A 26,738-nucleotide genomic window follows, 5' to 3' on the forward strand; every position below is an offset into this window, starting at 1 on the left:
CACTGACATAAACCATTCAACTAACTGAAGGCTACATTAAAGTACTCTGCCTAACTTACTTAAGGTTTGTCCCAATGAACTGGTCCAAATACTTCACAAGCCTCATATTTCACTTTATTTTGAGCTTACATTTGATGTTAAACTCAGTGAATTGATTTTGTTTATTTTGAATCCATAGCCCCTAGTACCCCCCTCAACCCTGTACAGGATAACCAGTTAACCAGAAAATGGATGGATGGATATTATTCTGAATTTCACATATACATTTAAAAAAAATAGAAGAAATATTGCAAGTTAATTTGCTGTTGAAGAACTATTTCAAAAAGTAGACTATAGAGCATAGCTAGAATTGTTTACTACTTAAAACACGTTCTTAAAAACAGTAAGAGACCACAATGAAATTTTATGGCAGATGACACAAGGAACATCATGTATACTTTAGGAAACTATAGAAAATGGATTAATTAAAACCAGTGATCATTCTCCTATTAACCTCATTCAACCAACTGTACCCAGCAATTCTGAGATTTCTGCTACTTTTCTAGGCACTGTGGAAAAACCCAGGTTGGAACACAAAACCTCCATAAAGGCACATGCACAGGCCTGCAAAAATCCATCAATGCTTTCAAACAAATAGCACCATAGGCAGTCTATACGAAAATTAGTTCATTTAATACTAAGTTTGTATTTGGACCAATCCGAGACAGCACCTCGATATACTTCGAAAACATTTCATCCTAGACAATTTAAGTCAAAGCAGACAAAATTAATACATTCTAGTTTTATTCATCAAATGGAATAAAGTTAAACTTATCCAAGCTGGAAAATGTATAAAACAATGGAATTCAGATTAATTACTGATCTTAATATCCATATGATGGGAAAAAGTTACCCAGAAAGAAAGAGTTTCTTACCTTCATAGAAAAAGATGGATTTATGGAGAAATACACCTCAAAACACTGTACAAAAATATAAACAGTGGAAGAACTCCCATGACACCATAATTTTATTCCACAAATTGGAAAATATGATTTAAACAGGATTTCCCCAAAAGCACGTGCACACATTTCCCCCCCCCCCCCCCAGACATAAGCAAGAGTCAATCTTGTACAATAAAAAAACAAACAATCATTGTACAGCTAAAGAACTTCGGAGCATGAGAACTTTAATCAATTCTCCTTTCTTAAAATACAAACCATGTCCAATTATGTTCTGTCTCAACAGCAACTGTGATCATTTTTAAAACGTTTTAGACAGTTTTTTTATGAAGAATCAAATTGTGGGTGGAAAGATAAAAGTAAATTGATTCATATCTTCAGAATGTTTGAAGTACATATGGTATTTACACAATTACACATGGAAATATTTTAAACATTTAACACTACAATGGAAACACCCAGATAAGTGTGCAGTAACGTTTTGTACAGTATATCCGCAGCAACTCAGTTTTACAAATTTTAAAATAAGGAAATAAAAATATAATCATGGTCATGACCGATCAGAGTTGGAGGACTCTATTAAAGCTTTAAATTATAATTAAAAATAATGAAGTCACGTTTTATTTGTAATGTGTGTTTTCTGTGAGCATCACCATCTCAGATAATCATATTTTTTACTTAAATTTTCCTTTACACAGTGCATATTACCAAGATATGACAGGCATTATGGGAAAAAAAAAAACAATTGATACATACAGTTCAATGAAAACTTCATGCAAGATTTAAGAATGAACTTGTGATGAGGACACCAACTTTTTTTTTTTGTTTTTTGCACGCAGTGTTCATTAAAAAATAACCCTAACAGAACAAACATAGTAAATCTGTACAACCAAATACATTTCCATTCTACAACTAATGTTACATTATTTTAAGGTTATATACATGTTATATCACCTATGATATTATTTTCATGAATATACTTAATTCAAACCCAAGCATTAAAATGGTATGGGGAGGAAAAGGGATAAGACACCTCAAAAATAGTTTAACAGTTCTGCATACTATCTCAAGCATTTGCCCACATGTACAGTTAATTGTGGCAGAACTAAAACTTAGCATTATTTCTTTGGATGGGTAGACTTTACAATTTAGACTATAAAGAAAATAATGTATACCCAATATGGTGATGACTTTGACCAAACTTAGAATACATGTAGCCTTCAAGATGTATACAGTGTAACTGAGCAGGTACATCACATTTTGCAAAATCAGAAACAAAACGTAGAACCTGACATAGAATAATGGCATTCTCAACAGCTAATAAATACAAAATAAAAGTCGGACTTCAGTGAACGGTTAAGCAAACTCCCTTTTTCTTATGCAACATAATTTTCAAATATACCTTTTCCTCTTCACTGAAGAGAGCCTCAAAAATGAGCTGTGTTCTTTTTTGGGAGGCGAAAGGGTTGCAGGAAAAGGGAGTAATTCCGCATGTAGTATTACCCCATATACTCTAAGCAATTTGCCCCAAGGAAAAAGAAAACATTAGAAAACATTAAAAAAAAAAAAAAAAAAAAACTAATGAACATGTGACTTCTTTATTTCTGTGGCTTGATTCAAGAAATGAAAAACAAAATTTGTATAAAGTAAAATACCACAATCTCGCAAAACGACTTGTGCCTGTTTGTGTTAGAAAAGTTGAAGCGGATCCACATTTCCCAGTGTTAATCATGTATTCTCTAATCAATTTTCACATTTGTGTAGATTTTCCTTACAAAGGCACTTGTTCCCATGTAACCAACAGCCCCTAAAAGGGAAAGAGGGGATGACAGAAATTTACTTTTAGATTCACCACTAACACTAAAACACACCCCTAACCTATTAACATATTTAACTTGTCAAGTATAAATGTTCTCCAATAACTAGAACAGCAGGTCATTTAAGAGGAAAACTAGGCCTTCGGATGCAAAATGAATATTAGTGAAGTTATGATGCCATCGCTGATTTGCATTGCAATTCAACACAAAGAAATAAAGCAGTATTTCCAAAAGACAACATTTCTCAGGGACAATGGGAAGGCTGTCCGGTTTGGGGTTAGTTTTATATATTGTACATTTATAAATGTAAGTGCTGCACCTTTTAATGGCTAATAGCGCAAGTTCAGCAATATATTAGTTATATTCCATGGATTACGATTCTATCGCAGTTTTTTTTTTAAACTTTTTTTTGCCTAAATTAGCATTACAGGATTGGAACTTGGGTTAATTTACTACTATATATATATCCTATATGTTACTTAGGTTATTTCAGTGCTCCGTCTACCCTAATGTTTTTTTTTGTCTGACAGCAGACTAAAGAATTAAAAATAAATAAATAAATAAATAAATAAAAAAAACTTACCACACATTATTCCCAAAGCTGTACTGAAAACAGCCATATATCCAAAGTAAAAGGATGTCTGAAATAAGCCATACATCCTAAGAAACAGGGATCACAATTAAATTAGCGTTACGTTGCATTAAATCGGGAACAGTTAACGTAAAACACAAGCACATTACGACTTCTGAACTTGGGTACTGAATTTCATATACACAGGTAAAGGTCACTTTACAGTTATTAAAATACTCGATAAGGATGAAAAAAAGGCAGAACTTACTTAGTCTTAAAGAAATAGTAGTAGAAAGAATACATGTAAACATATACAGCAGTGGATGCTGCCGACAGGAAGCTTGTCCATTGCCTGGTGAGGAGGGTTAAGTAAAGTTTAAGTATGCGATGAACTTACAGCTTAAATCTCATATAGCTTAAGCTTTAAACCAAACTTATTCCATTAAAAGCAATTAGAAAAATGACAATACATATGAAATTAGCCATCAAAACCAATTTTGGTAAAGATATGCATAAACCAAAAATTTGGGTATATTCCGATTGCCATGCTGAATATCAAAAATTTGGTTTATAATTTTTACTTTCTTGTACAAACTCCTTATTAGATCATTAAAAATTATATAAAAGAGGTCTCAATTAGAAATCCGCTGTTCACATGCATTACTCACCATCTATAGTCTTCTGCATTGAGAAGGAAGTAGGTGCAGACGATAGTTACGCAAACAGTGACGATACACAAGATGACCAGAACAAGCATCATAAATCCATATACGTAGTAAATCTTGTAAGCCCAGAATGAGGTGAAGATAAAATACCTGCAAATATAGGCAAAATACAAATTTCCAACCAAATTAGCATTTAAAAAAAAGACAAAAATACATATATATACACACATATATATATATATACACAATGGTGCAGTGAGAGAAAAATGAAAATCATACATTTCGATGAAAATTGAGCCAAAGGGCAGGATTCCACCAAGGCAGACTATAACAGCTGGCTCCATGAACCTAGGAGATCCAACAGAATAAGGTCATTCAACATACCAAAGTAAAACTTTTGTGGACTAAACATGTTAAATTTAAACTGATTCACTACAAAAAACAAAATCTACAGACAAAAAAATAATAATTACCATTTCTTTTCCGGGATAGGTCTTGGAACAGCATTGACACGGCAAGGGAAGTTGGGCTGGCCTGACAGATTTCTACCCAAAATGGTTCCCACTAAGTTCAGAGGTAGTATCACAAAGAAACAGATGCAGCACACAGCAACCTAATAAAGGACAGAAAAGATCTGTTGAATCTGATCAAAATTACAAGCAAAGTGTAGGTTTGATTTAGGAATTCTCACATCACGCCAAGGTTTTACAGGTTTCTCAATAATCACTAAGCAGAGAATGCTATTCTGGACATCTGAATTAGCAGATTTTCTATTGTAAACTATTAATTCACTTTTAGAGGATTAAGACAATTCCTGTGACACTGTAGTTGACAAACATAAAAATTGAGTAATTTGATTATATATATATTTAAAAAAAGTCTCACGGTCTTGGTTTATGCATAAACAAAGGGCAGGTAAATTGCTAGTTGTTGGAAAGTGACCATGTCAAAGTAACAGAACAGCAAGCGAGTATACTTATCACTGAAACAGAAAACATTAAATGACTTGAAATTCTTAAACGTTTTCCAGGTAAAAAGAAAAAAATTCACCAGCACTGACCATTGTGCCAAAAGGAATGGCTCTCGAAGCATGGTAATAGATGGCAATGAAGTTGATGAAGAAGGCAGTGCCACACACCATCGCAGGAATAAGGAAGGCGCCAATGAACATTTGCTTAATCCACCTCCTGCCTGTTGGATTAAAAGATAAACACATAATCATTGTATTCACTGAATGTTACTAAATGCATCAAGTCGTCATGTATTTCCATAAAGCATATGCATGTTTTCGGACTGCAGATGGAAACTGAGTGTACCCAAGGGAAACCCACGCAACAGGGAAAGACAGGCAACCAATAACCTTGGAGATGTGAGGCAACAGTGCTACCCACCGTACCAGCCAGCACAATGTGTGCTGTATCTAAAAAATAAACAGAACATCTTTGTGGGAAATTTTTGGAGGGACTTTACAAAGAAAGGCTATTTTTCCAATGCCAATTCAACGCTTAGCCTACACTAAAAGCAGACTGGAATTCAAGTTATTTATTTTTTTATTATACGGTACTGTGCAAAGGTCTTAGGCAGTCCAAAAGAAATGTTTAAAGCTGTTTATCTGGGTAGCAAGTGTACTTTGGCTTAGAACAAAAAACATCTAATTTAACATTAGAACATGTGCAAATTAAGAGTAACACAATAAAAACCAGAAATAATTTCTTCTGTTTTCTAAAAAGTTACTGATATCTAGTTGGATGGCTAGAAGAACACCGCTTCAGTTCCCAAACTTCTCCTCAGGGGCACCTCAGCCATTCCATGATTTTGTTAAATTTTACCAACAGCTCAATTAAATAATTAAATATATTGGTTTAAAAAGTCAGTGAGAGATTGTATGAGGTGTATGAGGTGTGTTAGTGGCCAAGTCAAAAAAGACAAGGCTGCACTGGACAGTGGCTGCAAATACTCGGATGATTTTAGCCGTTTCAGAACCTCTGCTAAGTTGACACACATTGACAGGTATAATATCATAGATTTGCTCCAACGCGAGGACAATCTAAACATCATTTTCTTTGCCTGCCTAAGACTTTTGCACAGTACTGTATATATTTTAGATATTCTAACAATGCCCAAGAAAGTTCTCGCTACTTTTTATCTGAAGAATAGTGCCAAATTGAGGTAAATTTCTCCATAAGAAATTATGTAAATGGAATGAATCTGTTTTAAACCCCTAAAATTTACCCAATATGAAACATAAGTGCCTGCTTCACAAGAACTTATTGATAATAAAACAAGCTTATTTAAATTTTGAATGTTTTTATTTATAATAGTACATATAGAAAAAATATTAAGAGGTTTTCTTGGGTCTCTCTCAGGCTCTCATATTCATATATTAATATGTAGCTGTCAGCTGCCAACTTAGGTGACCATGTCAGTTTCTGTTACTGATAAGGGTCAAAAACAATACATTAATGTACAACACTGTTATTCTGGGCACTTTAGTGAACTTTTCAGTAGAAATACATTCCCTAAGGTAGCATACGGAGTGGGATCAATACCATTTTGGAGCATGAAAACAAATCCAGTCAGAAAGTGTTTAATCATCTTGAACTCTGCTGCCTCTCCCCCCCCTCCATCTTAATATTTATTGTACAAATGTAAAATACGCTAATGTGTAAAAATGTGTGTTGCAAAGTGATAAATTCAGATGACTCAAATTGCAGAATTTCACTTTACTGCTTGCAGAATCCATGAACCATGAACTCTGTACAGTGTATAAGGTTATGTGGACACAAAAGATTTTAATTTTGGGGTGGGGCGACAATTACACATCAGTTTTGCAAAAAAAAATTACATATCAGTACTAAAAGTCGTCTTCTCAAAGGGTATATTCTGATTGAAACACTGAATATCAAAAATGATATAAACTGCCTTTTACATTTCATTTAAGGCCAAAACCTAAAAAAAATAAAAAATAATAATTTTGTCCAAGATACTAAAATTTTGAATACTATAGATGTGCTACTTTCCATTACATTGAAAATCTTCTTGATTTTCCTAAGAATGATAAAAAAACAATTGTGCATCAATCTCTTGCTTCTAGTTTAGATGTGAAACTACTGAACTTCGGAATTAGTGTTAAAACCAATTAAAATTAAAACATTTTGAAAATACCACTGAAGTGAACGTTTCTACTTACCCCCTTGCTTTGCATACAAGCTCCCCCCAAAATAACCATTCACTGGTGAAGTTGCTGCATAGACAAAGATGGCAGTGCTCAGCATGGACCCCCTCCTACAAGTAAACAAATCCACATGTATTAGAGGTCTTATTATTTCTGATAGTTACATTTACGCCAACAACACTTTGGCACAATTGTTTGGGTCTTATTTAAAGACCATCTTCTTCGGCATATGAAATACGGCGCTTCACCATCCTACAACGCTACAACATGCAGAAATACACCAACAGCATCTCTTCCAAATATGAATTGAAACCAAGCAATTCCCACCGTAAGCTCCCCAAATGCTATAAGGAGTAACTTATGCTTCAGCATTTACAGGTTAGTCAAGTATATGGTAAGCCTTGATGTATAGTCTACAGTGAAAGCTAGAGATGCACCGTTCCGATATTCGGTTCGGAATCATCACTAATTTAGATCTATTTGACACATCGGGTATCGGCCAACGTGACCAGTCTTTGGCAATCTCTATTTGTACAATCACACAACCCGTCTGTCCCATTTTATGGTACTTTTTCACTGCACCAAATACTTTTCCATTGACTTCCAGTGGAGTATCAGTACCAAAAGTGCCAAACCAGCGAGGGAACTCCTTTGGTACTTTGGGATGGAACTTAAAATGCTTTATCAACTGCTTATGCAAACAGGCTGCTGCAGAAACACAATACAAATGCTGCCGTGAAAACAGTTGAGAGTGTAGGATGTATTTAATATATTAGGATACTAGCGATGTGTAATAAATATTGGGGTATTTATATAAAACAAACATGTCAACAAGTGATTTAAACAGTAAGGATGAAATTATGACTGCCTCAAAGAAAGCATGCAGCACTCATGCAAAAGCAGTGGAGGTAAACAAACAAAGTTGATTTTTAAACAAATATAAAAGGAATTGCAAGGCTTGCCAAGTTTTTTCCTTATGACAGATTAAAAATATTTTAGCACAACCCCCTGTGCTATAATGCACGTACATAATTGAAAAGTAAGAAAAGGCCTGATCTTAATATAGCAATTCTTACGTCGCTAGTCAGCATGTGCACAACATGTGACGTTCGTATTAATAATCGCACATTGTCCAGCACTATAACTTAGTACAGCCAGTTTTCAAATTCAGTACAATACCCCGCAACATGATGTGATGCCATGTAGTGCCAGCACTAGTTTTACGCAAGTGGGAAAACCACACCTTGAAGTACCATACTTTTGGTACTTTCATGAAGTGGCAGAAACATTGGGGGCATTTTAAGCATTTGTCACCTGTGTATCGTCGCTTGGAAGATATTCAAACTGAATTGCAAATGCCTCAAAAATGCTTAAATAAGATGTACAAACGAGATGGAACAGTACATTATGCATGCTACTAGAAACCTAATAAATATTTTGGGCACATTTGTGTATTTAATAATTTTTAAATATTAACATAAAGTATATTACATATTTATTATATTAAAAGTAAAAAGAGCTCTTGTATCGGAATTCAAATCGAATCAGTCCATCTCTAGTGAAAGTAATGGGAAAAAAAAATAATTCTGTAAAAATCTGCTTAGAAATGGGCAATGTTTAAAAAGAAAATTTTACAACCTTAAACCGTGTACCCTAACACTGAATAATATTGCTTCAAGTATCTAAAATGAATACGAAAGACAGTAACCAGATAGCTTCCAAAATTAATCCAGAAAAAAAAAATATTTAAAAAAATCGAATTTCCAATTTGTGTTCAATTAAAAAACATTTCAGTAGTATAAATTGACATGGTCACAAACATGCCTGTGTTATAACCTAATTTATTAGGCTAGATACACACTGTAGATCGCTTGAATATTTATTAGTGTAAGATGCAGAAAAAGGTTTAACTCGATGACAGCATCATCATTATACATGCTTATACCAGTGAAGTATCAGTTTACTATCAGGAAGTAATGGAGCCAAACTCAGGTATTTGGGTTTCAGCTCAGAACGACAGAAGGATCAAAAAGACTCCAGAATCAAAACTTACTCTGTGTAAAGATCTTCAATCATTGCAACAATAATAACAATAAGTGAAACAGAAAATATCTGGCAGCCCGATCCAATAAATGATGAGAATATCATGGGGTGGCTTGAAGGCCTAAAAACATCTCCATGGACCTGTTTCCAGCCATATTCATCACCAAGATCCCTGTCCTGTGGAAGGAAGAAAACACGAAAACCCAAGTAAAAATACGGTGGAAGGAATCATGCTTCGTACGATAGAACTAAACTAAGAATTCGAAACAAAATGACAAAAAAATAATGCAAAGAATTTGATTTACTATAGAGGAATAGAGAACAATGAGATTCCGATGCAGATGAAAGCCATTGTAAAATTTACATTGCACTTACAGTAACTTAAATCCTTAATTTCAATAGCACCCTTCCATGAATTCTGTAGGCACTTGATCTACTGGATTTTCAGGGATCTTAAATGTTTAACATACCACATACCTTTGCCACTCCCCTTAGAACAGCACCATCTATGTTTATGAAAGCTAACTTTTAAAAAATTTTAAGCACGGGAAACAAAACGCTGTTCTATTGTTTAACAATATGTTTGATCGTGACGATTTAAGGTGGCAAAATGGCATTTAACCATAGGTAACTACTGCAATGCCCATTAAACAATTTTTGCTAATTTCAGTTACTTTTCTTCTTGTTTGGCTTTTGCCCCCCCCGACGTTTATTATATTTTAAAAGTGAAGAAAAATTGTATCATTCTCAAAGACAAAGGAGTAAACACAATACATTTGATTCCACTGAATCGATTTTATTGGCGTATTCCATGGAGACAACCAAAAATAGTCTTTTTATATGCATTGTCATTAAAGGTATTATTTTTCATGCAATTTTAATAGATCATTGAGGTCAGTTTAAATTCAAGCGGTGAAATGTTATGAAGTGAATGAATAGAGTTTGAATTGTTTGATTTTAATAACAGCAATCTTAGTCACTTTTTAATACTTGATACAGTGTAGCATTTATGATTTTGCCTTGGACTGTTGTAGGGGTCATACACTGTTGATATGAAGTTTTGTTTGCATTTCTGAACTCACCAAATAGCTGTGTTTCAAGACCAAGCAACAATACTCACCATGTCATCCATTTCCTCCTCCTTACTGTATCTTGCATAGTCTTTCCTTAATGTTCTCATCAGTATCATAGAGACAAGTCCCACAAGGAAAATTACCATCATGAAAGAATTAAAAATGGAAAACCAATGAATCTGTTAAGGGGAAGAAAGCATTTAACTCAGACGGCTCTGCCTTGGGTGAAATATCAGCAACATGCAAACAACCATTTTCATAGCTGAAATCAAATTCAGTAATTATACTGCATTAAATTATGTGCTAATTGGATTAGTGGCTTAGGAAACTGAAAATACAAGATGGCCGCCAGGCAACCATGTCAGGATTATTATGAAGCTTTAACAAGAAAATTTAGAGTAAGCAGTGAGCGCTTTGATACAATACTGATAAGGATCAGTGTGACTATGTATCCAAATAAAACTTAAATGTTCAGTTTCAATGATCATGTGGGACAGGTTAAAACAAAGGATAATCAAAACAATTATTGCTAAAATAGAAATCCAATACTTGCACACTGACTGCTGTATGGGTAATTATTATATTGACTACTAACATTTAACACTACTAGGTTCAACAAAATCAATCTGCAAGGTACGAATATGACCATCCATCCAAAAACACACAAGACAACAGCTGTTTGACTTATTGAGTGTAAACTTACTCTGTGTTGAAAAAAGGATGGATCAAGATATTTGTCAAATCGGTCTTCAAACTTGACATCAGACTTTTTCCATTTAACCTATAAAAAGGTGGGAAAACATTAACTATAAACAAAAAGCTAAAATCATAAAGTAAAAATACTTAATCATATAAAGCAAGTAATCAAATGGATGCCTCACACAAATGCAGGGATATTCAGGAGCATTTAACAATGCTACACTGAACACACAACCAAAGAAAAAGCAATGCAATAGATTTATTCATTTCATCAGTGGAAGATTGTTTGCAGTAGAGGCTGAATCTTAAATTAGCAAGAATAAGCACATTTATTCTAGTCCCTGGCTTTGGACTATAATATCCATCTTCCAACCAGTCATGCTGAACAATATAAAATAACCAATGTAACAAACACCTTACTAAAGTGGTCATCACCGACAGATTTCCATTGAGACACATTTAAACAGAAACTCCATAAAAAAATTCATTCTCCAACACCCTAAGATTTCTATGTGGGTGCATAATTTCCAGCATGATATATGCATCCATCTTCTAACCACTCACCTTGGTCAGAGCTGCCAATTAACCAAACTGCATGTCTTTGGTTTGAGAGGAGAAAACCCAAGAGATACATGGGGACAATATGCAAAAGCTACACACAAAGCACATGTGGGATTCAAACCAGGGGAGGTCTGAGGATATAATGCTAGGCACCCAGCATGGTATTTATATAAACATCTGACAGTTGTCAAGTGCAGTTTGCTACCATTTATGATCATTTTATTCCCACCACACCATTAAACAGTGCCAGGATAAATTGAGGTGGTCCATTTCGGATTGATAATCCAACCATCACATAACTGCTTCTGCAGCACACTGTACTGTCAGAGCCCAAGACCACCTACAAATTCATCCACTGAAAGGAGATGAAAAAAACAGAAGATAACCAGCAAATTGTTTCATAAACTTACAGTCCACCACATACGGGATAATGAACTGAAAGTACCACAAAAATAGAGAAAACTGTCTGCCTGCTTTGGGAAAACATCAGCATCAAAATTCAGTGGTTTCAAGAAACTGCTAAATCGTTTACTATTATAGAGCACATGAATGCAAAAATTATCCCTTTTTACATTCCATTGTTTAAAATAAGTTGCTGTTTTAAGAATACTTTAAAATGAAGCTAGTGCTCTCCACAATAAGATCATTCCCAATCATACTAAAGTACATACTTGGTTAATGATTTTCCTCCTTATTTTAGTACAAAAAAGGCTCTTTGTAGAAGCACTTAGCCTAAAGAACTTCCATAGTAGCCAATCAAATTAAATTATTAAAGTACTAAGGAAGACAAAATTCCACAGACACTTCTGGCATTTTACTAGGGCTAAAAACACACACAAAAAAAAAAAAAAAAAAAAAACTTGCTTTCTAATTTTGCAAACAGCATGAACCAAAGACATTCAACAGATAACGTCACCTAAAACAAGGAATATTCAATACTTCTGTATGTTCAGAGTAGCTTAAAATTTATATAACAGTGGTAAGGACCAGATTTTTATATATAAAAATTTCCTTTAGAAAATACCTTTCAAAAGAACCTTTGAGCCCTTTATTAGTCACACAGAATTCATGCAAATGTATACCTGCTTAGGTCAATACAAAAAAAATGTCAGCATAACTAAGACACTACCTTTTTTTTTTTTTTTTTTAATTCTGTGTTTGCCAAAAAATTAATTGCAACACTTAGGCCCTTTACACTTTGAACAAACTTCACAAAAATAGAAAATACATCCATCTCATAACTGCATATCCTGGTAAAGGGCAGGGGCATACCCACATACACACGCACAATTTAGGGATGCAAATTAATAACTGTAAATGCACTGGGAGCAAAAACTGAAGTACTGTGAGAGGAAACCCATAACAAAAAATAACCCCACACACACAGGGGTTGATCAATGGAACTGAAACACCGGCCAATATGGTGCTTGAGTTTTCACATCCATATTTGCAAGGTCTGGTGGCCAATCTTCACTGATTGCACGTTCCATCGGTAAGAGCAGAGTGTGAAGGTTGAATTAGCAGGGCAATAGCACAGCTGTACATAAAACATTACACTACCCACAACATAATGTGAGACATTGTTCAAAAGAGGACAAATTCTTGGCGTGCGTCTCGCTGGCGCACCTATGACCAGGACAGGAAGTCAATCCAAGGTAATGTCAGCATAACATCATGGAGGATGGACCACATCTAACAGCTGTGGGTGCAAGAGGAAGCTGTCTGAAAGGAATATCTGGGTACTACCCCAACCTGTATCCAAAAAACGTAAAACCACAGCTGCCCAAATCAGTGCAGAATTACATGTGCACTTCAACTCTGCTGTTTCCACTAAAACTGTTTGGTCGGAAGCTCCACAGTGTCAATATTCATGGTCTGGCTGCTATAGCCAAACCTTTGGTCACTCATGCAAATGCCAAATGTCAGTTCCAATTGTGGCAGTAGTACAAATCTTGGGCTGTGCACAATGTGAAACATGTATCGTTCTCCGATGAGTCCACCATCATAGTCTTCAGTGGAGAAGTCCCAAAAAGGCTTATCATCAGGACTGTTATGGTTCCGGTTGCAATATCATGGCATCTCCTAGGCCCACTACTTGTTCTAGATGGGCACATCACTGCCAAGGACTATCAAACATTCTGGAGGACCATGTTCACTCAGTGGTTCAAACATTGTACCCTGAAGGTGGTGCCATGTATCAGGATAATGCACCAACAGACACAGCAAGACTGGTGACACAACGGTTGGATGAAAATGAAAGTGAAGTTGAACATCTCCCATGGCCTACACAGTCACCAGATCTGAATATTATTTGGAGGAGCGAGTCAGGAAACTTACCTCTACTAGCATCATAGTGAGTTGACCACTAATCTGCAAGATAAATGGCTAGAAATCCCTCTGGGCACTGTGCAGGACTCATATTAGTCATTCCCAAGATGAACTGGTTCTGCATGGGCCACAAAAGGAGGCCCAACACCATACTAATAAATTAACTAAAAACAGGTGTTTCAGTTTCATTGTCCAACCCCTGCATATATCCAATGGGATTACTACATTTATAGGATTTGGCAGAGCCATTACTAAACACCGTTTCTTACTTGAATAGTACTCTGTGTTGGTCATTGTATATTCTGGGTTATTAATCTGTCAAGAGTAACATATTGTTACTCTTCATGGGCAGCATGCAACCGAGTGGATCATGGGTCCGTGCCTGTGTCTGGAAGGTTGCAGGACCAAATCCTATGGCTGATACAGTAATCATTACTGTTGGTCCCTAGATCCCTAAGGGCAAGGCCCAGTTACTCCAGGGGTGCTGCACGCTGAATAACCCTGTCCACTGACCCCAAAAATTCTCTTAAAAGAGAATAAGATGGGAAATGCAAAAACCGAAACAATTCTGGTGTGCCTTGTATAAAAGGCAAATCAAGTACATCTTATAAATGATGGTTCTTGCCATCTGACAGGTTTCCCCATCAAGATTTGCCTGTTTTTGGTTCTGTCCATGTAGCCCTTAATAACAAGCTTCTCAAGATCTCCTTCTGAAAGACAATCTTACAGCATAATGCAGCTACTACCATACTTGACAGCAGGAATCGTGTTACCTTGGCGATCTAACATGTTTGATTTGGGCCAAATATAGTTCTTCACTTTCAGGCAAACCTCCAACTGTAGTTTCAGCATATAATAAAATATTTTTCCAGGTCTGAGCCTGCCATATAGTTTCTGAAAAATCAGACTCAATGCTGGCACCCCCCCAGACGGTCAAAATTGGTATTAACTAGGGGTGCAATGGACCACAAAACTCAGTTCGGATCGTGTCTGTTTTGAGTCACAGATCGGGGGGGTGGGGGACAAACAGATAAGTAGTAATTAATGGAAAGTAAAATAATAATTAAAAAAAAAAACAAAGCAAAGAACTTAACATTGACCTATTCACGAGAAAACACAAATACTTTGTCTTTCACTGCAAATCTGCATCATAGACGTCCAAAGGACATCCATCCTTATCTTTTAATCAGTATGTCAGGATTACGACTTATTTTTCTCATAAATCTCAACATAAAGTTGTTTTCTCAAGATCATGAGTTTTCTTTGAGATCACAGAATAACAAAAGGATGTAATTAGACATGCAAACAGCATTTATCAAGAGAAAGGGGGAGATAGTTTTTATTGCATCCCCATCTAAAATCTATAATTCCCCCCATGTGTTACACAACGGGGGAAAGTCTGTCCCATTGTGAGAAATGAATTTTAAGTCCTTAATGCACATCCCCTATGGACTTCTGTAGCATTGAGATTTAGGGAATTACTTTTAAAAAGTCATAGCAGCAGTAGAAGTGCATTTCACACCATTACGGATAAACTTTGCAATTAATCTGCAATTCATATGCGTTTTGGACCGTTGGGGGGGGGGGAATCTGTATGGATTACGGATCAACTGTGATCCATTATACCATTAGTATTAATGGATCTTTAGACGGATCCTGATTTCAGCTAATGAGTGAGTATTCCAGCTGGTCACCAACAATGATCTCTGGGAATTTCATTTTGGCAAGACTGCCAGATCATAGTGACGTCCGAGTTCTGATTAACTCGTGCTGAACTGTGTACCTGTGAAGTTTTAAATCCTCCAAATTCCTTCTAAAAGTCTATTTTCAAAGCTCCACAAGCACCGTCACTGTAAATCATCTGATACGACAGATTTATTTTCCACAGAAAATATAGGAAGATTTTTAGTAGTTCAATAAAAATGCCTGGTCTAATTTAGGTGCCACGAAAGATATTAATAGGCGAGTCAATTTAACAGTTTGCTTACTGAGTAGGACATGGCAATTCTTGTGTTTGGTACAAGCTTGACTTTCCCTTCACTTGTAAGATTTACATCCACTATTCTGTTGCCATTGTAACCAATCTCCAATTTTTTGTATGTCCAGAGGAAATAGTCTTCTCCATTTTCATCTGCTTCCCCAACAATTCCTGAAATACAAAAACATTGCCTAAGATGTTTGTAAAAATGCCTCAATACTTCCAAAACAACAAAAGTTCAATAAGCAATGACAGGTCACACAACATTCAACACACATGCATACATCGTACAGTTCCTATTTTACCCAATAAACAATAGGCTGAAATTTTGAAGTATACATTACGAAAGCTGAAGGACGTAGACCTATTAGTAAGTCAGGCTTAAATGCAAATACCCAATATCTACTCACCCCAAATAGGTAGGTCATCAATATACATTTGGTACCAGTAGTGGTTTTTTATGGCATAAACAAAGGCGTCCCGCCTGGCTTTATCAAGCTCAATCTCACAGTAGGTTGTCTGCATCACTTCATCTGTAGGAATTCAAAACAAGGTTATCATATTACATCTTAAATCATTAGGGTGTTCAAATTTTGCATTCGATACATTGTTCGAATTCCGAAAAGTAAAATTCCAAAATTCTATATTAAATTGAAAACGGCTGAACAGAACTGAAGACTGATAAGGATTTAGCTGCCTGATTACAATCCTGATTTAATACAAATTAAAAGGGTACAAGTAGTGATCACGGTTTCTTTTTCTGACACCATCAGGAAACAGATTTTCTACCAGCCTTCAGTAAATGAAAAAATCTGCTTCGTTTTGACTTCGTATTTAACTTCAAGTCAATGATCAAGAAATTCCCTAGCAAAAGCCCAGATCTAGACAATCATTTTTGAAATGCCACAAGTCAATTCAAAATCAGAATGATCAAATCAATTACACCCTGGACAAAGACTATTGTCATGTCTAACATCTGCCTGGAGATCAAATCCCACCCCGACCCCAAGATTTGTGCATGGAGTTCTCCCTGTGTTGCACTGCTTTCATGTACAACATAACCAGAATTTACATGATTTTATGTCTGTAAATTGCCCGTCATGTATGACTGTGTGTATTTGCTTGTGTGCGCTACAAAGAAATCACACCTTATCCAAGGTGGTGTTCTCCCTTTTGCCCAGTGCTGCCTGGAATAGACTCGATGCTACACCACCAGTATGTGGAAGATGGATTGATATTAAGTGGGCTAAAGAGCGGATTGTCTTTCCGCTCATGCTTCATTTGACACTACTGCAGGCTAGGAGTGTAAAGATGCATCGATGCAAAGTGAATTGATTAAGGTGGTGGTTCTACGGCATTGATCTGTAACTTCAGAGTTGATCATGAGTGATTTTTGGGAGCAAATCCTCCATGGAGATACTAATTCCGAATTGCACACCATCATGTTCACATGCTAGAAGTACATGCTTAAAATAGTACAGGGATGTGAATTTTCAGAAAATCTGATGGCAGGAGAATGTTTATGAATATAAATAGCCAAAGCACAATCTGATGATCTCTTAGCTACAATGCTTTTGGAAAACACAATATACGTATATTACTTTACTACATTTTTTAAAGATAAAATAACTAAGATTAGACAGATCCGTCTTTGGCTACGTACAGCTACCAGACTTCTGTTATTCCTAATAGTACAGACACCTTTGAATTTCTTTCAAGTAAAACAATCAGATCTTTTGAACTTGATTTGTTGGAGGAAATGATCTACTAGCCTTGTACACCCAATTCCTATGGTATTCCTGAAGATTGCACCACTGATGAGCATGACCCAGGTAAACTTGTTAAACTTGTCTCTTAGGCTTGGATATGTCACAAAACTTTTTAAAATGGGAATTAGATCCATTCTAAAGAAACAAAATACCTGAAAGTATAGATTTAGGAAATTAGACCCATCTCAAATATTCCTTTCAGTTCAAAGATCCTAGAAGTTGTTGCTGTTCAGCCATCTTCCTTCCTACAGAAAAATAATGCTAATACATTATATCGGTCTGCCATAGCGCCGAAACAGCCCTAGAAAAAGTAATGAACGATTTGCTTATGGCTTCTGATCGTGGATGTACACTGAACAAAAATATAAATGCAACACTTTTGTTTTTGCTCCCATTTTTCATGAGATGGACTTAAAGATCTACAATTCATTCCAGATACACAATATTACCATTTCTCTCAAACATTTCTCACAAATCAGTCTAAATGTGTGATAGTGAGCACTTCTGCTTTGCTGAGATAATCCATCCCACCTCACAGGTGTGCCACATCAAGATGCTGATCTGACATCATGGGTAGTGCACAGGTGTCTTATACTGCCCACAATAAAAGGCCACCCTGGAATGTGCAGTTTTGTCTCACAGCAAAATGCCACAGATGCCACAAGCATTGAGGGAGCGTGCAATTGGCATGCGGACAGCAGGAATGTCAACCAGATCTGTTGCTCGTGCATTGAATGTTCATTTCTCAACCATAAGCCGTCTCCAAAGGCGTTTCAGAGAATATGGCAGTACATCCAACCGGCCTCACAACCGCAGACCACGTGTAACCACACCAGCCCAGGACCTCCACATCCAGCAGGTTCACCTCCAAGATCGTCTGAGACCAGCCACTCAGACAGATAATGCACGGCCCCATGTTGCAAGGATCTGTACACAGTTCTTGGAAGCTGAAAATGTCCCAGTTCTTGCATGGCCAGCATACTCACCGGACATGTCACCCGTTGAGCATGTTTGGGATGTGCTTGACCGGCGTATACGACAGCGTGTACCAGTTCCCACTAATATCCAACAACTTCGCACAGCCATTGAAGAGGAGTGGACCAACATTCCACAGGCCACAATTGACAATCTGATAAACTCTATGCGAAGAAGATGTGTTGCATTGCATGAGGCAAATGGTGGTCACACCAGATACTGACCGGTTCTGAGTCCCCAGACCCCCAATAAAGCAAAAAACTGCACATTCCAGGGTGGCCTTTTATTGTGGGCAGTATAAGGTACACCTGTGCACTACCCATGATGTCAGATCAGCATCTTGATGTGGCACACCTGTGAGGTGGGATGGATTATCTCAGCAAAGCAGAAGTGCTCACTATCACACATTTAGACTGATTTGTGAGAAATGTTTGAGAGAAATGGTAATATTGTGTATCTGGAATGAATTGTAGATCTTTAAGTCCATCTCATGAAAAATGGGAGCAGAAACAAGAGTGTTGCGTTTATATTTTTGTTCAGTATATATCTTTGTTGGCGTTACCAGATCCAACTACAGCATTCAGTATTGTGGATCATAATATTATCTTGGACTAGCTAGAAATCGGTAGTTGGCATTAAGAGGACAGCTCTCTCTTGGTTTGGCTCCTATTTAACAGATTGTTCACAAGAAAAAAAACTGATAACAAATCTTCCAAAGCCATTAAAGTCAAATATGGTGTCCCCCAGGGATCAGTGCTAGGCCTACTACTGTTCACACACACACACACACACACACACACACACACACACACACACACACACACACACACACTACCACTTGGTAACATTTTTAGAAATCATGGTGTTGGTTACCATTGATATGCTGATGACACACAGTTACATTCATCTGTTAAACCAAATCTTCTGGATTAGAAGTCTGATGCTGGGTGGCAAAACATTTATTTGTGTTAAACAGAAAAAAATGGAAATAAGTTTGACAACCTCAACCACTGAGGTATTCCTAATCAGCTTAGTGGTCAGAGATCTTGTCCTGGTTGATTCAGATCAGTTTCGATGCCCACATAAGAAATACTAGTTTTCCCAGTTGCGCTCTATCATCTATGGAACAGCCAAGCTTCTGAGGATGCTCACCTTCCTTGAAGAAGAAAAAGTAATGCATGCCTTTATAACTTCCAGACTGTACTACTGTCATGCACTCCTTTCTGGTTGACCATCTGGATCCTTAAATTAAAAACTTCAGCTGGTACAAAATGCAGTAGCTAGAGTTCTTACAAAAAAAAATTGATCAAATTAGCCCTGTTCTATGCTCCCTTCACTGGCTAAGTCTCGGATTGATTACAAAATACAGATGCTTCATAGGTAACGATGGTTGTGTTATGATACTTTGACTTTACAATGGGTACGATTACTGAATTACATGAGATATTCAACACTATATTATAAAATAGGTTGTGTTAATGATTTTGTTGTCTTACAAAGCTCTGCAGCTGTGAAACAGTCCTCCAATGTGCGAGATTCAGATTCACTCTCAATATTCGAGTCTAGACTAAAACACACTGTTTAATCTAGCTCATAGGGGCTACAGTTCTAGCAAGTTGCTCACTCCCAGTTAGACCTATAGTGTGAGGTGTAGATCTGAGTGCGGATCGGAGCCATTGTCTTTGGTTGAACTGAACCGTCAGTGCTGTCACTCTAGCTCAGGGGTGACCAATCTTATCCGCAAAGGGCCGGTGTGATTACTAATAAGATTACCAATTAGAGGACTGATTGGATGAAGAGTCCTCACACCTGGGTTTGACCAGCTGACCTAAAGATTATCCCCAAAAACCTGCACACACACACATGACCCTTTGTGGATAAGATTGTCCACTCCTGTTCTAGCTTCACACTCCCTTTGTGGAATTGGAGTGCTGACGTTTCAGAGACTCTCCCTGCCTGCATTTCCACTTGCCTCTCCTTTCTGTTTATACTGCCATAGCCATATTTGCCAGAGCTTACATACTGCACTAACCTAACCATTTGCACTTCCTCTAGTCTCCCGTACTTTGAGTAATGCACTTATTTCCCCCACCCCACCTGCGCTGTCAGATCCAAAAAAAAAAGAAAATGTAAAAATGGCTTCTGTGCTGCCTTTGACACCTATACTACCTGTCCTTCCAGGCCACCTGCCATCGTCCCTTTAACGTCTCTCCTTGTTTCCCTGCTGCCGTACCACTGTTCATCCAGCCATCAGAAGCAGTGCCAGGCACATGCCATCGCCTGCCTGCCCCCACAATGACACTCAAATCTCAAAATTTGGACAGTGTACATTTGGTTTTTGCCATCTTGACTTCCTCTGCCAGCCCCTAGAGGCTGGGTTCCCTCTTTGAATCGGGTTCATCTTAAGGTTTCTTCCTTCGAGGGAGTATTTCCTTGTCATTCTCTCCTCTGGCTTGCTCACTGGGGGCTTTGGGCAGGAATGATGTGATGCACTTTTAGAAAATAATATTGTGAAAATACTCTATAATATAATAATAAAACTGAACTGCAATGCAAGGATACACAAATGTTTTTTTAGAATTGATCGATTCACTGAAAAACACTGGTTGAAAAGACCAGGCATTACTATATACACTCATTGTTCACTTGGATAGTTTTTGTGTGCTACAAATACTTCTGAAGACCATATCTCATTGTAGGTCACATAGTGCTTTTCTCTCTGACTGAAAAAAAAAAAATCACACAAATACAAATGGGCTTCTGCATTGTATTGGACTTCGGTACTAATACATCGATCTTGTTGGAACAGATTTGCGGTGTGATATTACATATTGTAGCAGGACTAACAGTCTAAGAATATTATATAATATAAAAGTTAGAAGCACTAGAGTTACTACTAGAACTATAACTACTAAAATAATGGACATGATTAAACTGGCTGATGAGCCATTTTCCATAGTGGGGGACAAGGGATTTCGTTGGCTCATTCGCCACTTAAGAGGTCCCAAAATACTAGCATGTGACATTTATAATTCAATATTAAATCTGGCCTGCTTATCGATCTCTCGTTTTCTACAGAATAATAAAAAAAAACCGATGTGATGCCATTCCGCTAATCTGAGCTGGCAAGCTCGGCAAGTTTCACAGCTGGCGAATTAGGGCACTGCTATTTTGCCTAGGTGAAAGCAGCCAATCAGGTAACACTTTTTTCTGTACAATACAGTAGCTGGCCTTTTTGACAATTTACACTGGCTTGTTCCCCCCATTTAGTAATAATAAAAATTATTCTATTCTACATTCTTTGGATTCCATTCCTGGTAATATTTGTGATTTTTTTGGTTAAGTAAAAAGAAAGGTTTGAGTTTCGGTTATCAAAATAATCAAATCATGGTAGAAATTAAAGAATTATGATGCGTCAAACTGTTCCCTAAATAATAGCAATCGAAAAATTTTCACCCCAACTTTAGCCTTTTCTGGAGCAACACCTGCACAAGAAGCAACTATTTACAACTGTTTAAAAGCAAGTGTTTAAAATGAGTTTTTACTGGTAAACTGCATGCAAACAAACAGGTGCACTGCTTTGAAAAGCATGATCAGTGATTTGCACATTTACATATATTTTGCAGATATTTTTGTCTAGAGTGATATACAAATGACAAAAGCTTGGAGTCAAAAATGAACATCAGACAATGCCTTTGGAGACAGGAAAGGCCACACCCAACACTAATATGATGAATAAGATGAAAATCTTGCTAGATACAGGCATCTAAATGCAGTTGCATGTAGAATAAATTCAGATTTTTATATACTGAAAGTTCTCATCAATCCTCCCATCAGACGATGCAAACATGCTACCAGCAAGACATTTCATAGTGTCATTGAAATTCTAAATGAAAAATACTCTTGCCTGGAAAATTTTGGAGAAAACCAATGATTTTACAGACTGCATCCTATAAAATTCCATAATCATTAAATACAAGTGATTACTAGAGACCTAAGTACAACTTCACTTGTAATACAATTTACATGTTCCACAAGGGGGGCTTTGTAATGATAATCTCAGTTCTATTCCATTATTAAAAGTCTAACCACCACAAAAGCCCAAACCTCCAGGCATGGCTGGAGAAAAACTTTTAAAACATTAAACACAGAGAAAACTAAACCCTTTATTTTTATATTTAAAATTTGAGAAACCTAATTTCATACTTCTAGAAGAAGTTTGGAGGCAAAGTGAATTGTAAAGGAAAGATTTTATTCCAAAAAATGAAAAATAAAAATCACTGCCTGGATAAATGTATATAACCACTTACATGACATTCTGCCTTCTAGATAATATATCAGTTAGGTAATGTTCAGTTATAATGATTAATTATGGTCTTTATAATGGGATGAGAGAGAGACCAAACTAAAGTGCAGCTGGAGGTTTTCAAAATAAAAGCAGCAGGAAGGCACAGACCAGGAGACAGATATTATTAAATAAGGAAACCTGTTCAAGATTACCAAGATCATCAAGTAGTAGATGCCATATGGTACCACCAAAATATTGCAGCAATGATAACAGCACCAAAAAGAATCCAATGACTACTACGGACCTGCATCCCAGTCATTGTATGACATGTCTAGATAGAAAGGTAGCTCGGTGGTCCAATAAAGTAATGCAATTTTAAAAGACCCGGAAGTCTTTAGTCCTACAGTCAGAAAAGCTACTTAAGTACAACCCCACATATTTAGACTATTTTTTACTTTCAGATATATTGTACTGTGGTGCCAATGGTCCACCATTGCATCTCGCAGGAATTCGTGTTGGGACCAATATCTTTCTCCCACCATATGACTACCCAGTACAAAAGATTTCCCATATCACCCTCTTATGCTCAGTATTAATACTAACCCACTTTGTTTCCCTCCTTTCCTTTGTTTGCAAGTTCTATGCAGAAGAAACATGCAACCTCAACTCAGAACATTGATGCAATAAGAATGACAATAACTGGTTGCCCTAACTAATTGGCCAGAGGGGAAAAAACATAGCATTGTATGCTCAACTCTAACACATAGTTATTTCAGAACTGTACAAGGTCAGCCAGTATAGCACAAGAGCAACTCACAGCATGTCCCTGTAAACAAGTCAGACCAGTAATTTTGCCACGTGACAGCTCTTAATTTCTATTAAGTACACTTAGGAGGCCAAACACCACTTATCATATATAAATATATATTATATAAAAATAAACAAACAGCTAAACTGAGACCAATGATGAGAAACCAGTAAAGGTGGATGCTGGCCTACACATCTTAAAGGTCATAACTCAGAAATTTGGGAAAGGTTTTACAGTCAGTACGTTTATATGCACAGCCAAGTTGACCTACGGTTATAGCTTGACTATGCCATTACAATCGGACTGCTGTCCTTGTCCCAGTATACATGCAGTTAAAACGATGTAGTTAAAACAAAACGAGTGGGATTACTACATGCTTTGTTCAAGACACGAGAAGTATCTTTTGAGTTCAAATTTTCAGGTAAATGGCAAAAAATACATTTCAGACATTTTAAAATTCAATAAAAATTTGGGATTTTTCCCTGCCATCCGAACTTGAACTAGAGTTGTAGAGTTTTTTCCAGAAAAGAAACTGGACAAAAAGAACACAAAAGTAAAACCAAAGTTTGGCTTTCTACTGTAGCCATTATTGCAAATCTGACTATTCTAGAAACAAAGCACCTAGTTCTTGCCAAAATCACATCAGCCTGATACTTTCTGAAGTTTAATGCTTTAAGAACCAATAAGCAAAATATTAGCATTATAATCAACATACAGAATTCAGAAGACAACCACGAGGTTTCATGCGGTGTCTTACCTTTAAATTTGATGTCCAATCCACTGAATTCAAGTTCCACTCCTTGAAGAGCTTCTCCCAAGGTTTCATGATAATGACTGATTGTCTTTTTGGTTCCCACACAAAAGGGTAGAGAAAAGTACTTGTAGGTTTCTTGTCTATTGTGATATGGGCCCACTGTATTCATCCACAAAACGACCTCCTCCTTATCTGTGTACTGCAAGGGAGCAACAGAAAAGAAAATTCTGAAAAAGTTGCAGTGAAATAAGAAACTCTTCCTACAATTAAAACATACAAAATGGGTTAATTTCCTAAACACTGAATTAAAGAGATCGTATAATACAGGGGAGAGCAGGCACGAAATATTTCCACTGAGATGAAATGGTTTAAGTGTAATGCATCTGTACAGTTTCCCGCATTATTCTCAAGCGGAAGAGAAAAAAAGTTTGAAATTCTGAGCTCCGAACTGAAAAAGAATAAATGTGTTAATATATACATAAAAAAAACTTGAAAGTTCTTATGCAGAAAAAAAACACTACTTAGACAGTTAGGCTGGCACAGAATATTGACTGAAATGTGCATTGGGACTTATCAGAGTAAACAATTTGGGAGATGTACAGGATGTTTGTAAGTGTGAGGGTAGAGAATGTTGCTGTATGGTTTCAAAATGGATTCCTATTACAGTTATCATCTGAGCAGTTTTCTCCAGATACTTTAGAGCTTTGTATCAAGTTTAGAAAATAAAAAACCCGGAAATCAGATTTCACAGATTTATTGGAAAGACGTAATATTTAAAAACTCATTGATGGCATGGGAAAAAAAAGTGTTCTTCTGGAAATCAAGTAATTTTTTACAGCAACAAGTACTACAGAAGGTACACACTGAAGTTTATACATGGAAACGTCTTTTACACGTAACTGTTGTACAAGGCCCATTGTAAAACCGCAAATGTGAAACCTCTAGGCTTCTACAAGGAAATGCAGTCCATTGGCGTGTCACATTTCCATGCACTCATTTTCAAAAGCCTTGCAAGAAACGTCTTCACCAAACTGCTCCCTACAAAATTAAACCAAGCGCCTTCAAATACGACAGCATGACCGGCTTACTTTTTAAACCTTTCAAAAAGGGTTAGTTCTATAAATATAAGCTCACAAAATGACGGGATATCTGTCATGATATTTACCCCTTGAATGGAGAAGTTCTTGTTCTAACTACAGTAATAATCACGTTATTATTGCAACTCTCGTTTGATTAATTGGCGATCAGTGACGACATGACGTGGAATAGTGCGACATTTGAATTCTTCCTGAGGAAGACGATTCTCCATCTTACTCCGAACTGGGTTCCACTTGTCGGATTTTTCACGACAGCGATGTGGGACGGTTACATGTAGCCTGGCCTGACTATACATTCAATACGCTTTACGTTCATTATCCTTTAACATCCCCAAGGAATGAATTAAAGCTCCAGTCAACGACACGTTCAGTACATGATGTATCGACACATAGGCCAAAACCCGGATATAGTTACTTGGATTCAACTTCACAATGGGACAAGGTTTTGCACAAGTATCGTGCTATCTGTGTGCGTTTGAAATAGCTGACATCTTTAAACTAGTGATTACTGAATATTGCTGGAAACTAAATAGCTGCGGAATTTTACATCGATGGGCACTTTTACGTTGGACTTAGCAGCAGCTAACTATCACAAAAATTAAACGGCTCTGACTTACACTGCATACTATTTAAATGCAATATATCAAGCTCCTGATAATTATATTAGATCCCAGGAAAATATGCATATGATGACGGGGAACCTCGGAAATCATCCTAAAGTTATATTACAAGTCAGCTAATTAACATCACAGTTTGTCCTAGTGACAACCTTTTGTTAACGCAACGAAATGGTACTTCTCGGTTTTATATTATTCTTTCTTGCTAACTTAGTTCAGACCACCAGGTGTATCAGACATAATTATGCGGAGATTTCTACCAACGGCTCAATCAAGGCTTTATTTCTGGGCCTCATATTATCTTACCGTGTGTTCGTGTTCGTCGGCTTGAACTGGGAATGATATTTCCACAGCGAACAGTAATATCATTACGAATAGTTTACATTTTGGTAACCCCATTATTCCTAAACCTTTTTTCTGATCAACGATGAGGTGTTAGCTTTGCTGGAGCTGTGACACCTTCCTTCTTCCTGGTCGTATTTCAGTGGCGGATTTGGGATTCTCGCACACACATTACGGCCTATTTTTCCGAATACTGCACGCACTCGCGTTTGATTGTCTGGGACGAGTCACGTGTGCAGT

The 26,738-nt window shown here is 36.8% G+C and overlaps 1 protein-coding gene across 1 annotated transcript; it reads right to left on the reverse strand.

The window, feature by feature from the left end:
- Positions 1–766: 766 nt before the first annotated feature.
- Positions 767–26,701, reverse strand: tm9sf3 (transmembrane 9 superfamily member 3). The gene is made up of 15 exons (XM_049007155.1): positions 26,463–26,701; positions 24,446–24,641; positions 16,259–16,381; positions 15,859–16,019; positions 10,986–11,063; positions 10,330–10,461; positions 9,220–9,386; positions 7,182–7,276; positions 5,052–5,182; positions 4,465–4,604; positions 4,271–4,339; positions 3,995–4,141; positions 3,595–3,678; positions 3,339–3,415; positions 767–2,745 (listed from the first exon to the last, which is right to left on the reverse strand). Exons 1-15 carry the CDS (start codon positions 26,553–26,555, stop codon positions 2,678–2,680), a joined length of 1,761 nt encoding a protein of 586 aa, XP_048863112.1. The 5' UTR covers positions 26,556–26,701; the 3' UTR covers positions 767–2,677.
- Between the last annotated feature and the right edge of the window lie 37 nt (positions 26,702–26,738).

This window comes from Brienomyrus brachyistius, chromosome 3 (genome assembly GCF_023856365.1).
Source record: "Brienomyrus brachyistius isolate T26 chromosome 3, BBRACH_0.4, whole genome shotgun sequence".
Taxonomy (NCBI): domain Eukaryota; kingdom Metazoa; phylum Chordata; class Actinopteri; order Osteoglossiformes; family Mormyridae; genus Brienomyrus; species Brienomyrus brachyistius.